The sequence below is a fragment of the Cyanistes caeruleus genome, chromosome Z (assembly GCF_971803275.1).
Source record: "Cyanistes caeruleus chromosome Z, bCyaCae1.hap1.1, whole genome shotgun sequence".
Taxonomy (NCBI): Eukaryota; Metazoa; Chordata; class Aves; order Passeriformes; family Paridae; genus Cyanistes; species Cyanistes caeruleus.
The window spans coordinates 140,118-152,776 of record NC_141732.1 but is presented as its reverse complement, the minus strand read 5'-3'; the positions used below and the strand labels follow the sequence as shown (position 1 = coordinate 152,776).

Here is a 12,659-nt window from a genome sequence, read left to right as displayed (position 1 = left end):
ATGAAAACAGGGCTTTTGGAGAGGCTTCTGGGCTGTTTACTGTGTTCCTGCTGGTGGATATTCACCTCCATGAGAAGGGTGTGCACACTATATGGAGCCATCCCAGAGCCACTCCTGAGCAACCCCACAGGTGTGGGCAGTGGTCCTTCCATTCTGCCTGCAGCAGATTGCGCCCATGGCCTGCTCAGCTCTTTATTTGAGGTGATGGGCCTGTACCATCTCTGAGCATGCTGTCCAGAGTGTGGGCAAAGTAGGTAGGTACCTGTGATGCCCTGAAGATGCTGGAGATGGGTAGGTCTGGGTCAGCAGAAGACTTTAGACAAAAGCTGGTCATGAGACCATTGCTTGCTGCCAGGACCTTTTACCTGTGTCATTCCCTTTTTTTCTGCAGTCGTCCTCTTTTTCTCATTTCCTTTTTAGATCATGCATTCTGGGGGCAAATTCCCATTAATCTTTGACATATGAGCAGTTATGGGGATAGTATACTCCTCACAGCAAAGCTCGTTCTCAGGCTAAAGGAAATTTCTTCAGAAGTATTTACTCAGCAGCATGCTGTGAACATGTGTTTAAATGAGGCAAGGGCAAAAATAATCAGTGGCTATCATATTTTTCCAGAAACTGCAGCTTTCTTGAGATTGAAGTGTTTCATGCTATAATATCAGTGCTGATTATTTCTTTTTTTTTTTTTTTCCTGTTGCTTGGCTTCCTTATTTTTATCCTCTTCAAGATAATTTGTTTCAGCACTTAAAAACAAACAAACAAACAAACAAACAAATGAAAGGCAAGGTTTTTTTCTGCAGCAAGTCCTAAAAATGAACTTACCATTTAAGTTAAGTCTTGTCACAGAACTGGGGGGAAACTGGAGATTTTCCTGGAGAGGAAGATCCCCTTGTCTGACCACAGGTAGGTCCAAATACAGTGGTATGATCTGATCTAGAATGTGTCTGCAATCAACCACAGTTTCTGGGTCAGATGTCTCTTGTGCCTTGCAGAGATCCCCCCTTTCCACAGCTCTGCCTTTGTCACTGGAAGCCTGATCCTGGATTTCCTTCTCCCTAGTGCCTCCTAATCCCACTGGTAGTTTAGGGCAAGTAGGAGTCTCTGGCAGGGACTTTAGAACCTGCCCCAAGTCTCCTTGCACACCCAGGAGGTGCTGTGTGATGAGCCTGGGCACATGCAGTGGAGAATAGGTTAATTTGAACTATATCCAGGATGCTTCCACTCCTCTCAGGAGTATACGTGAGTGCATTTAGTAATTCTCTCCTGAGAACAAGCTCTGGCAGTATCGGCCTCAGAGCAGAAACCTTGACAAAATTAATCAGGACTGGTACATTGCCTGACACAGTTTGTTTTACAAAGTCCTGCTCCTTTCACTGAGATGAAAGTATAATACTGTAAGCATTTAGCAGCACCTACGTTCAATTAATTCCCTGTGCTGGCAAGGAAGAATTGTACCACAGCAATCACAGAAGTCTGAGACTGTGAAAGAGAAGGTAAAAGGAGAACTGCCATGATTTGCAAGTGGAAAAAAGGATACTTGGATTGAAAAATTATATCTGGGGGAGAGTAAAGAGAGAGATGAGAATAGTGAGAAAGCTTTGGTTTTCAGTCCCATAGCACAGTCTTTGTGCTATATGTGTGGAGCAGCAGGGAGTGGTGTGAGGTGGTGTGTTCAGGAGAAGGCATAACCATATTCATGCAGACACTGCAAACTGGTTGTCTGGCCCCAGCAGAACACCAGCTGCTCACCATTACCCTACTGTCTGCTCTGCCCTTGCTTTGGTGCTTCTCACTTTTCTGCACCAGGCACCAAGCCTCTTCTGCCCCAGCTGTCATGAAACCAGTGCAGATGGGGGTCTGTGCTCCCTCCTCTCTGGGGCAGTCCCAAATACTGTGCCCCATGGCTCCTGGGGAAGAGCAGACAATCAAGCCATGGTCCTCCAGAATGGTGAACAGAAGCAGGGGCAGAAGAAGTCAGTTTGCTCTCGCATCCTGCATCAGCCCTGGTGGCACCCACAGCTCTCTTGGAGTCAGAGACATGACCAACTTTGCTGTGGGGGATGACTCAGTCCCACCTCGACCACAGCAAGAGTGAGGACAGACCCGAAGTTCCTGGAGGAATGTGCTGGCAAGAGGACATAAACCCTGGCCACTTGGGTGTGCGGCTTAGTGGCTGAAGTAGGTGTTTCCATCTCAAAGCCAGGCAAAGAGTTGAGGGAAGGAACTTGGCCTTTCTTTTTTCCCCCACATTGTCCTGCAAATGACCTGCAAGCAGCACAGTTCAGGGATGCACATGAGCTTGTGGGAGGCAAATGTGCATGTCTCAGGCTCAGGCCACTACTGTTGGCACATACTGGTACACACCAGCATAGGATCAGCTCAACATGTGCATGCTAAGGACAGATAACAGCAACACTGTCTAATGAAGAAAAACAACTCACTTTTGGGCTGGCTTGTAGCATTTGGCTCAGTCCTGTGCACTGTGGGTTCTGTTTGATGCAATGTCCCTGCTCGCATGCAGATGTGGTCCCAGTGCGCTAGCTGGAAGGGTTTGGCCGCACCATTGCAGTGCCATGTCTGCCAGTGCTGGCAAGGCATCATGCAAAGGCAGGGTTTGGAGCTTCTCAATTAGGATTAGATTCAATTCCTCTGTGGGATTCTGTGGAAAGATTAGAGAACAAGTAGGCACTAGAAATGACTGTGTCAAAAAATAAATTGATGATAGTATGAATTAGAAAGGAAAAATGACAGAAGGATGGACTAGTCTGTTCTGGATGGAGGCATGGTGACAGGAAGAGTGAGTGGTTTCATTTTTCACTTTAAAAACAAGCTTCTTTGATTGTTCAGCAGAAAGGCAAACTGGCAAAATCTAACTTGAGAGAAATGCAAGGCCTTTGGAATGCATGGGAGAAATATTGGGCTTTTTGTAGCTGCATTGAGTCAGAACAGCAGTGGAAGAAGAGTGGGAAAACAAAGGTTCTGACCCCCAAAAGATCCCATTTACCCCAAAACCTCAGTAAGCACTGCATCCTGCTCTGGTGGGACCCACACACTGCTCCATGAGTCAAGCTGAAATTGTTCGGTGCTACTGGATTCCTCCTGTGTGTTTTTCATGCCTCCGCCTGAGCTGAGCTGCCATGGCTAGTGCTGGTGCTGGTGCTGGTGCCTGGGGGGGACTGGGGTCTCTGCTGACCACCACCACTGCCTGCTTCATATTGACCTCCTGGTGCTGGGTGAGGACAACAGTTCCACCTGGCTCTTCACCGGCCTGTGAGCTGTTTTACCTCAAGGTACTGCCTGCCATGATCCCCAAGGACATCTGTGCAGCTGGATAGGTCATGAGGGGACATGGGCCGGCAAACTTGGCAACCCCGAGAGGACAGCCCCCAAAGAACATCCTCAAAACCCCAGCTAGACATGGCATGCACATTTCAATGCACATTAACTTCTGCCTTTGCCTTTGCTCATTCAAGAGTGGCCAATTCAACCAGTTTCTGTGCTTTCAATGTCTTGAGTTTGGCTGGGGTACGAAGTATACAGCATTTAATTTTAGAATTTTTTGTTCTACCCGTGAGAATGGTTTTCACTGTCCTTGTGAAGCTTTTCAGTATTCTCCAGGAAATATAGTTCCTGAGGCTGCAGCTCCTTAACCTGATGTCAGTTACCTGGGAGAAAACTATCTGTCCAACCCTGGGTAGCAGTTGTGGTGCCCTCAGCAGATAACACAAGACTACGCTTGTGCAAACATAAATGGAATGATGACCTGCTGAAGGGATCTGCTTTAACAATATTGGCTATGGCTTGAAATATTTTAACCTTTTGTAAATAAATCTAGGTCAGATTGGCTCCTGCCTAAGAGTTTGTATACAGAAATCTTTGCAAGTGTTTATCCTGGCCAGTCAGTTCATGAGCTCTCTTGAATTATTCTTGTGTACAGTAAAACTATCTTTCTAGTCAGCTAGGACTACACTCCTGAAGATTGCTTTGCTTTGTTTAAACCCAGCTCTTTGCCATGGATTTGTCTGGTTTTGGAAGTCTGTGTCATTAAGGATGCAACTGAGGACAACATAGACCCACACACTGTGTACTAGCTCCTGTTTTGCCACAGCACAGTGCAGGAGACACATTCCAGTAGCCAAAGTCCTGTTTCTGACCCCTCAGGGCTGCAGAAGCAGAGTACCACATTCTGTGGTAGGACAGTGATCATGACAAAAGTCTTCTTCTCTGACTGACTGTGCATATTGCACATACTGGGCAAGAGCAAATGCTTCCTGTGCTCTGGTTTTTGGATGCAACAGCTTGTACTCCCTTGGAAATTAAAAGCTGGAGGCTGGTGATGAAGCCTGAGTTGACCTCCTGATGTGGCACTCTGGACAAAAGCAGCCTAGACAGAACAGCTGGGCTTGCCTGTCAGATTGATCCTGCTGGATCCACAGTAGTGAGGTAGCCCTGCATTTTGCCAATGGTTAACAGCAACTTTCCCTGAGCCTCCCCTTAAGAGTCTGGCTGTGTGATTCTTACTCTGTTCTTGGGCTTTTCAACCAGCAGCCCTCAAATAATCACTCAGGTCATTTTGGAGCAGCAAAGCATTCATCTGGAGGCTGTACAAGAAGAGGAGGTGGCAGGAGGTTCTCCAGCCTCGCAGAGGGGAAGGCTTTGTGCTCAGCATAGAGCATGTTACCAACAGCACAAGGCATGCCAACTGCTCCAGAGGGTGTGTAGGGCCATGGTGATAGAACAATTGGGGCACTGCCTCACTCAGGCTATGCCCAAGAGCTGGGCAATCATTGGATCTGAAGGAGCAGTCCTTGCTAGAGTCTGGGATGGAAAGTGAACAACCAAATAATGCACCTTTGGCTTCACTGCCACTGATGCTTTCCTAAGGGGTCCACAGTCCCCTGAGCTCTAGTGGCATCACCTTTTCCTGGTGGGGACAGTTCCTCTGTGTTACTGAAGCAGCAGAAGTCATTGACTCTGCAGCAAGATGCATCCAGGACTGTGAAGACCCTTGACAATGTCTGATAGACTGCTGTCCCATGTGTGTTGAAGGCAGGGAGCTTAGAATGGAAGACAGCTCTCAGACAGGGCCACTCATGAAAACCCTACAGCCCTGACTACTCCAGAGCTGTTACTCACATTGGCTCATTGTTGTTCATCCAAACCTCTCTGATGGTCTCAGATGCATGTGGCTGAGTCTTTCAAGGATGTGAAGGTCACATTTCAGATGCATGTGAAGGTCTTTCCAGGAGAGTTCTTCCACACTGTGATGTGCCTTACGTCCCATGCATGTGCAGCTGGTGACTTGCAGACCTAACTGGTAGCACCTTGAAGAGAGAAGACTCCCTTCTTAGGACGGATCAGAATTGGTTTCATTGCAGGTGTGCTTGGAAGGTTTCTTAAAACTGGTGCTGGCTGGACAGATTGGTGTCTCTCTGGATACCAGTCAAAGACTCTTCCTCATTCAAACAAATAGTCCAGGTTCCTGGTGATCCTTGGGTAATCATCTTATCTACCAGTGCTTAACCGTGCAGGACAGAGATATTCTTTGGGCCTCTTCTTGTAAACAAGTGCTTTCATTGAAATATTTTTAATGCTTTCAGGTTCAACCTCCTCCTTTTTAAAGGAGGAAGAAAATTAAAGAAGCCAGAGTATGGTAGTGAGTATGGTAGTGTGTTGGGGTTGGAATATCTTGACTTCCTGTTCTGAAAAGTAATTAACTTTTTTTGGTGAAGTAAATGAAGTTGATGTTTTGAGTGAAGGAATGGAAGAAGGTATCAAACACCAGGCAACAAAGCAAAGCAATGGTAGCCTTCTTCTCATGCAGAATGCATGAATGCAATTTTCATTCTATTTACCCAACCTTTATTGAAGCTTTGCTGGAGAGGTGTCTGACACCCATTGTCAGAGCACTGCAAGCTGGCACCTTTCCACCTTTGTCTTCCTCACAGTGGTCTCATTTTTCACAGGCTCCCCCTACTACTACAGCACCACAGCCCGTGGAGCAGCTGCACCAGCTGCTGCTGCTGCCTATGACCGCCACTGACGCCGGAGCTCAGGGCATCGGCACTGACAGCACGCATGTCTGGGACAACCGTGACGAGTCATCTTGCTGCCACCATGCCAGCCACTCCAAAAGGGAAAGAGAAAGTACTTAGTAGGAACATCATAATTGAAATTTTGTTCTTTAAGCTTGTTGAACTGATTATTGTATTTTTAAATCTGGTTGGGTCTTGAATCAAACAGAGAAACAGGAGGAAGTGGTACTCCTGAAGCTCTGTGTGGTTAAAAACGTGTGGTAGCTTCGTGTTCTTCGCAGCCGGCTGGCTACTGCTTTAATCGCCTGTGGGTGCCATGGCTGTATCTGGGGATAAGGAAGAGGTGTGAGCAGCTCCCCTTGGGACAGCTCCCTCTTGCTGCACACTGAAACAGGCTGTGAGACTCAAGGCAATTTTCTTTTTTTATTTTTTTCTTTTATTTTTATTTTTATTTTCTTTTTTTGTTTGTTTTTTGTTTTGTGTGTGGCAAAAAAAAAAAAATCAGTCTGCTCAATTTTACGCAAGCACACCAGTGTAAATATTTGCTTGTTTGTATTACTGTAAGAGTAGCTTAAGCATAAACAGCAACATTGTACAAGTATGAACTCAAAACACATCCAAAAGTGTGTTTTGAAACTGGTGCACTGATTCAAAGAACTCAGTAAGCTTTAAGCAACTTTGAACCAGGTTAACACTCATCGTGGCTGTATTTTGGCTGATGTTGTTTCTATATAGAGCATCTTATTTGACAGTTGTGTGTGATCATGCTATATGCTGGTATCAAACACATGGGCAACTGGAAAGACATAGGCAATTTTGTGATATTTTACTGCTTAATATTAATTTTATGTTCATTTGTCATCATACTAAACACTGAAACAAATTCACTGGTTTCAAGTTAAGCAGCACCCAGGAAGGAATTCCTAAATAACAGCTGACACCTTACATATATCTGTATAGATTGTGTGCTAAATCCCAGTCATGAAAACCCTGAGAGGAAGGCAAAGAAATACTGTGGTTGTGATTTTTATGTGCATGTATTGAGCAGGGTGTACCAGACATGAGGGCAGCTGCACTCACTTTCCAAGCCAAGCTGAAGGAGAAAGTATTTGTTTCCAGGTGTCTGTACATTTCTGTGAAGGCATTGCAGATTGTAGTCCTGTGGGGACCGAGGGGAATTTTGCCCTGCTAATTCCATGTTTCTTCCCTCCTATCGAATAGGAAGCACTAATAGTCACATGTTTCAATGTGCACCTTGTGGGGGGCTAAATTATGAGAGCAGAGCAGCTACAAATGACCACTAAGCAGCTACATCAATCACTGCCTCTCCATGGAGCCAGGACAACCGCTGATGTCTCCCTGAAGCCTCCCCCTACCCCAGACTAAGGCAAAGACAACCTCAGCCACATAAGGACGATGGGCATAACCCCATCCCTTCCCTCCTGGGGGCAGTGGAGAAGCTCCCTGGTCCTGTTGAGATGAAGACCTGGCTGAAAGCCTCTTTATTCCCAACTCAACCATCCTCATCCACCCAGAGTTGTCTGGGCTCTGCTGAGGGGTCTGTTGGTGCTTGGCTGCAGGAGAAAGGTTGTTGGTGTCAAACTTCAGAGGCACTCCTGTAGAAGAATATTCAAGCAGGTATTCACCAGGTTCAAGCTGTACAAACATTTCTCTGGCAGCTCCTGAGTTAACACTATTCTCTCTCCTCCCTTCCCAAGTCATCACTTGTGCTGCATATCTGGTATCTGTAGCGGCCATCTATCTGCTGAGAAATTCCCTCACCCACTCCAGTAGCATCTTCTCATGGTACAGAAATGCAGTCGACACTTCCAAGTTTCCGGGGCAGAAGTGTTCCAATCCTTAGCAGCCATGTCCCACCAGCTCAGTGACATTTCAGCATGTTGTTCACAGATCCCATCAGAAATTTTAGCCAGTCTTTTAAGCTAACCTAGAAATTAGCTTTGAGACAAACTTAGCAATGAGATGAGTGCCACTTTTAATCTTTCAGCAATTAATTACTGATACACATCTTTTTTAACAAAAGACAAATAATAGCATGGAAGATTTACCCAAGGAAGCTTCTGAAACCCTGCTTTGGGTTCATACCTAACTGCATACCCATGATTGCTTGCATTCCTTGGACTGGAAAGGGCACTTCTGTCCCTGGGACCACGTGCAAGAGTCTGGCCGAGGTGTGTGCACAGTCTCCACTCTGAACACATGCACCTTCTCTGTGAGCTCAGAAGGGGATGTGTCTGTCCAGTGCCTTTGCTGAAGAGATAAGAAACAAGCGTTTGACCACTGGCGCTGGTGATGTATCTAGAGCAGATGTATGCTGAGTTACACCAGCTGTTGGGACATCATCAGGCTTGGCTAAAACAAGTCTGTGTGCCCAGTGAGGGAGCTGCAGCTCATTGGCATGTGGGTCCTTCACCCACTCTGCCTACTCTTCTGCAACCACATTACTTTTACTTGTTTCCTCAGCAGCATGGACTGTGACATACATTAATTCAGATGATGTTGAGAGGACCAAACATGAGATTTCAGCAGATGTTACCATACTCATGCCAAAAGTACTTGTAGTTGGGCTGGGGACTTCGGAAAGGCATGACAGATATGTTTTCTCCAAATTATGGATGTGTGTGGATGCCACTGGCTGAAGTGACCTAAAGTACTCAGGCCTGACTGGCCTCAAGGCTTCATCAGAGCAGCCCTTGGCCTGCCAGGTATGGTGGTGGGCTCCATCCCAGGGACTCTGTGGATGCATGGGCAGCTGCTTAGGGGAAACCCAGAACTCCCACCCTTGCACATGCAAAGCAGGGGCTTGTGCCTGATCCACCTCCTAAACCATGGCAGCCATTACTCACTCACATCTGCTGGGGCATCTTTCTATCATAAACAGCCAGTACAAGTTAGACCATGGAGTATTCATGCCATGCTGCTGGGAAAGGCATTTGACAGTACTTTCTGCTTTTGGGAATATTTCACCTGAGATTTACAAACTGCTTTTCTCAGGAAGACTTTCTGACCATAGTCTTCATTGTGGGAATCCTCCTCCTTGGGGAGCATGTTTGAAAGGCACCGTTGGTAGAAGGTGGTCATCTGTGGAGGACAGAGGATTGCCTGCCTCTGTCTGTCCTCTGTGGCCTCACTATTTCATGAAGGAGGGGTTACAGGGTGAGGCAGAGATGGTAAGCAAATGACCGTCAGGGGCTGCAAAGAGGGGAGAGAGACAGCCCAGTGCTAGGGTTTGGGGAATCCTGCTAATCCTTTACTCAGGAGGGATGCCCTGCAGAGCAGTGAATCATTACTAAACCCTTGTGGAAATCAATCCCACAAAGTGCCTTCAGGCAGTTTCAGCACTGAACTCCGTAATACACTTGGTTAGATGAAGGGTTTTCCAATACTTGATACTCCAGCAATAATTTTATCAAATACATTGCTGACACAGGCTAAGAAATTAAATCTGAGAGGTGGAGAGGGACAATGCTGCTGTAAAACTAAATCAATGGAGGCTGGAGCCAGGATTGCATGAACTGACTTGTTGAGGAACCCTTCAGTAAAACGCTGTCAGACCATGAACATAAAGAAGACACAAAATGTTGTGATCATTGAGTTTGTTATAATCTGTGTCTGAAGGTTCAGTTATGGAGATATTATTGTTAGGCAGCTCTACTAGTAGACTGCAGAGCTCTGGATGTCTCAGGACTGGATCAACGGATCAAAAGTTTTCTTTGATCACTGTTGAATTATAAAAACGCTCAGGGCTCTGGTGTCATGGGTCCAGAGAGCGATTGTTCATTCTGAGATGTCTGAGAAGTTCTCTGATTGGACTGGCAGGTGTTAGGACAACACTGGTGCTTGAGGCACTTGGGAAAGAGGTGTCGAGGAAAGAAACAGCACCAGAGTACAAGAAGCTCACAGTCTGTCACCCCTCCTTGACTCCCTGTGATTGTCCTCTTGGTGCTGTAGTGTGAGAGCAGCGCAGTGGGAGAGAGTAGCATGGTGGGTGAGGGAGGAGAGATGGCCTCACCATGCCAGGACTTAGCAGTTGATAAATGCTTTGTCATGCTGGTCTTAGCTAATGTGGTTATATTCCTGTTTTGGTTTTTTTTTTTTTTCTTTTATTTATGTATTTTATACATCCTTCAGTATGGAGGCAAGAGGAAGCTCTGTTAAGGTCTTGCTTATTTCCAGATGCGGGTACCTGTAGCTTCAAGAGCTGTGGCCTCTAGCAGGGTCAATTTCTGTAGCTGTCACTGGCTGCAACATGGCTCTGACCAAGTGTCCTTCCTGGTACCATGCTCTTCTCTGCATGCATGTGCCACAGGGAAGCATGAGGCCCAAGAGGCAGCACAGCACAAGGCTGACCCATCCCAAGACTCTGTCCCAGCAAACTCTGGAAAAATTTTGTTTTTCTTCTGGATTCATTGATGAGATGTTAGAGGACCAACAGCTCTTGGCTAAGGCGCCCTGAAGTCTTGCTAAGTGTGCAATTAATGGTCAGATGTGGGTGTTGTTAGGCAGAGCCAGGTCAGGCAGCCCACACTAACAGAGGCACTGGGCACACGTCCCAAGCTGCAGCCAAATGTCACTCTGCTCTGGAAGCAGAGTGCTCAGTAGTGACACAAGGCTGGGGATGCTAGCTAGAAAGCCCTGTAGTTCCTTAGACCTGCTCTTGTCAAAGGTACATGTTACCACAGTATGAGAAAAGGACGTGAAAGGATCAAAATCAGTTAGTGTTCTTTTTCTGGCTGAGCTAATGAGACTTGACATGCAAACACTGAATGAAAATCATGTCAGAGTGGTGCCTGGATTGCTCACCTTGGCAACACAGCTGCCAGCTCCAGCAGTGGCCTCACTCACCAGTCCTGTGAAAGGCTCACAAAATGCAGAGGCTCCAGGGTGGAAGCCAGACTGAAAGGACTGAGCTAGGCACAGCTGCAGCCTTGCCAGGGGGGCAGGCATGTAGGGATTGCTGTCTACACACTTTTATGTGGAGGCACACTTGAGTATCTCAGAAGTTTGCAGGGTTTGTGGAGAGGTGGATCCTAGTCCTGCATCAGCCCCAGACACCACCTAGCCAGACCCCTGTGTCCAAGGTCTCTGGCTCTGCCTTGTCTAAATGAAGTGGGAAAAATGGCCAGTGGGCATTTAGACCTGCCTTTCCCTTTGCTCAGCCTCCTGTGGGAAAAAAATCTTGTCCTGGTTTTTCACTTTTTGTAGTGGCCTTTGTACATTCTGAAATTACAGAAAATCATTTCATTGCAAATGGAATTCCTTTCCAAGAAAAAGAAAATAACTTTTTTTTTTTTTTCTTAGAGACAAACTATGTATTAGGGACTTCTAGCATCAAAGAAATACGTATCTATTGTAACCACCAAAGTCTGCAATGCCTGCATTGAACCTTACTTCTTTAAAAAGCGAGGAAAGAGAGGGAGAAAAATAAAAGCCTCCTCACCTTGAAAAGTACATACAAACAAAAAAATAACTTACAAAAAAAATCCTAAAAATAACTGTTGAATTGCCTTTGAAAGTAGGGGATAACATCTGTTGCAAAACAGATGAAAAAATGCTTCTTAAAATGTGTATGTTTTGTATTCTTTTTTTCTAGTAGGAAAAGAACAAACTTGAAATCTTGGTGTTTTTTCCTTAGTGCTGTGTGTTGCTTTTGTGTGTTATAATATTTGAATGTAATTACAGCAGTGCCAATTTGCCAAAGACGTCAAACATTATTTTGGGGATTATGTTTTGGGTTTTGTTTTGGGTAGCAAAAAGGGAGGTGGGCTGGGGACCTGGGGTGGTAAGGCATGGGTCAAAAAAAAGGGGCCGTTTGAAGGGGTTTTTTTGGGGGGTTTTTTTGTTGGGTTTTTTTTTTTTTCCTGTTAATACTGGAATTTGTGATTTTATTCTAAGTTAAATGGTTGACTGCAACACTTTTTATTTTTAGATTAGTTGAAGAAACATGCAATAAGATTGGCGTAGTTCAATATCTGTGTGTCTTTTCATGAGAGTGACTGTTACTTGTGGACATTTGGTTTTATGTAACCTTTATGTGAGATAATTATTTGTAAATATTTACCATAATTTTATTGGTTCCTAAAATAAAAGTAATTTTTTTAAGTTCAAAATGCCTACTTTCACTGTTGTCCTCACCTTGTGTGCTGGCTTTCTAGGGAAAAAAATTTACTAGGTAGTTGCATTTGAAGTAGGACATGGAGGCCCTCATGAAAAAACATCCATCAGATATGGTCAGGCATTGCAGCCTGGTGTCATTGCACCCTCCCCCACTACAGCGTTGTTAGACCCAATAAAGGTGCTCCATGCTGTGGCAGAACCACCACAAAATGATGAGGTCAGTGTTTGCGAAGAGTGTCAGGTCCTCAATTGTTTTTGGTCCTGTGGGCAGATTGTTCACCCACGAAGCAGAAGCACCCTCCAAGACAACCCGAGATGCAAGACGGAACGCTTTGCTGCAGACTTTGGAGTCAGGTACTGTTCAGAAGAACCTGAAGGCATGCCTGAAGATCACAGTGGTTTGGCTGAGGCCTTCCCTGCATTGGAGCAGGGCTCTGCTGTACTGTGCTGCTGCTCACCATTCCTCTGTGAGAGAGCCTCTGGCTG

General features: G+C 45.8%; 1 protein-coding gene across 3 annotated transcripts in view; it reads left to right on the top strand.

The window, feature by feature from the left end:
- Positions 1-12,166, top strand: part of PAX5 (paired box 5) — a 127,342-nt gene extending 115,176 nt beyond the window's left edge. For 2 of the 3 annotated variants that reach the window (XM_086867429.1, XM_023944780.2), the window contains exon 9: positions 5,967-12,166. In XM_086867429.1, coding sequence (XP_086723555.1) covers positions 5,967-6,043 — 77 coding nt within the window. In that variant the 3' untranslated portion in view covers positions 6,044-12,166. The remainder of the gene's footprint in view (positions 1-5,966) is intronic. The other variant, XM_086867430.1, reaches the window with a different exon arrangement.
- Positions 12,167-12,659: the final 493 nt, after the last annotated feature.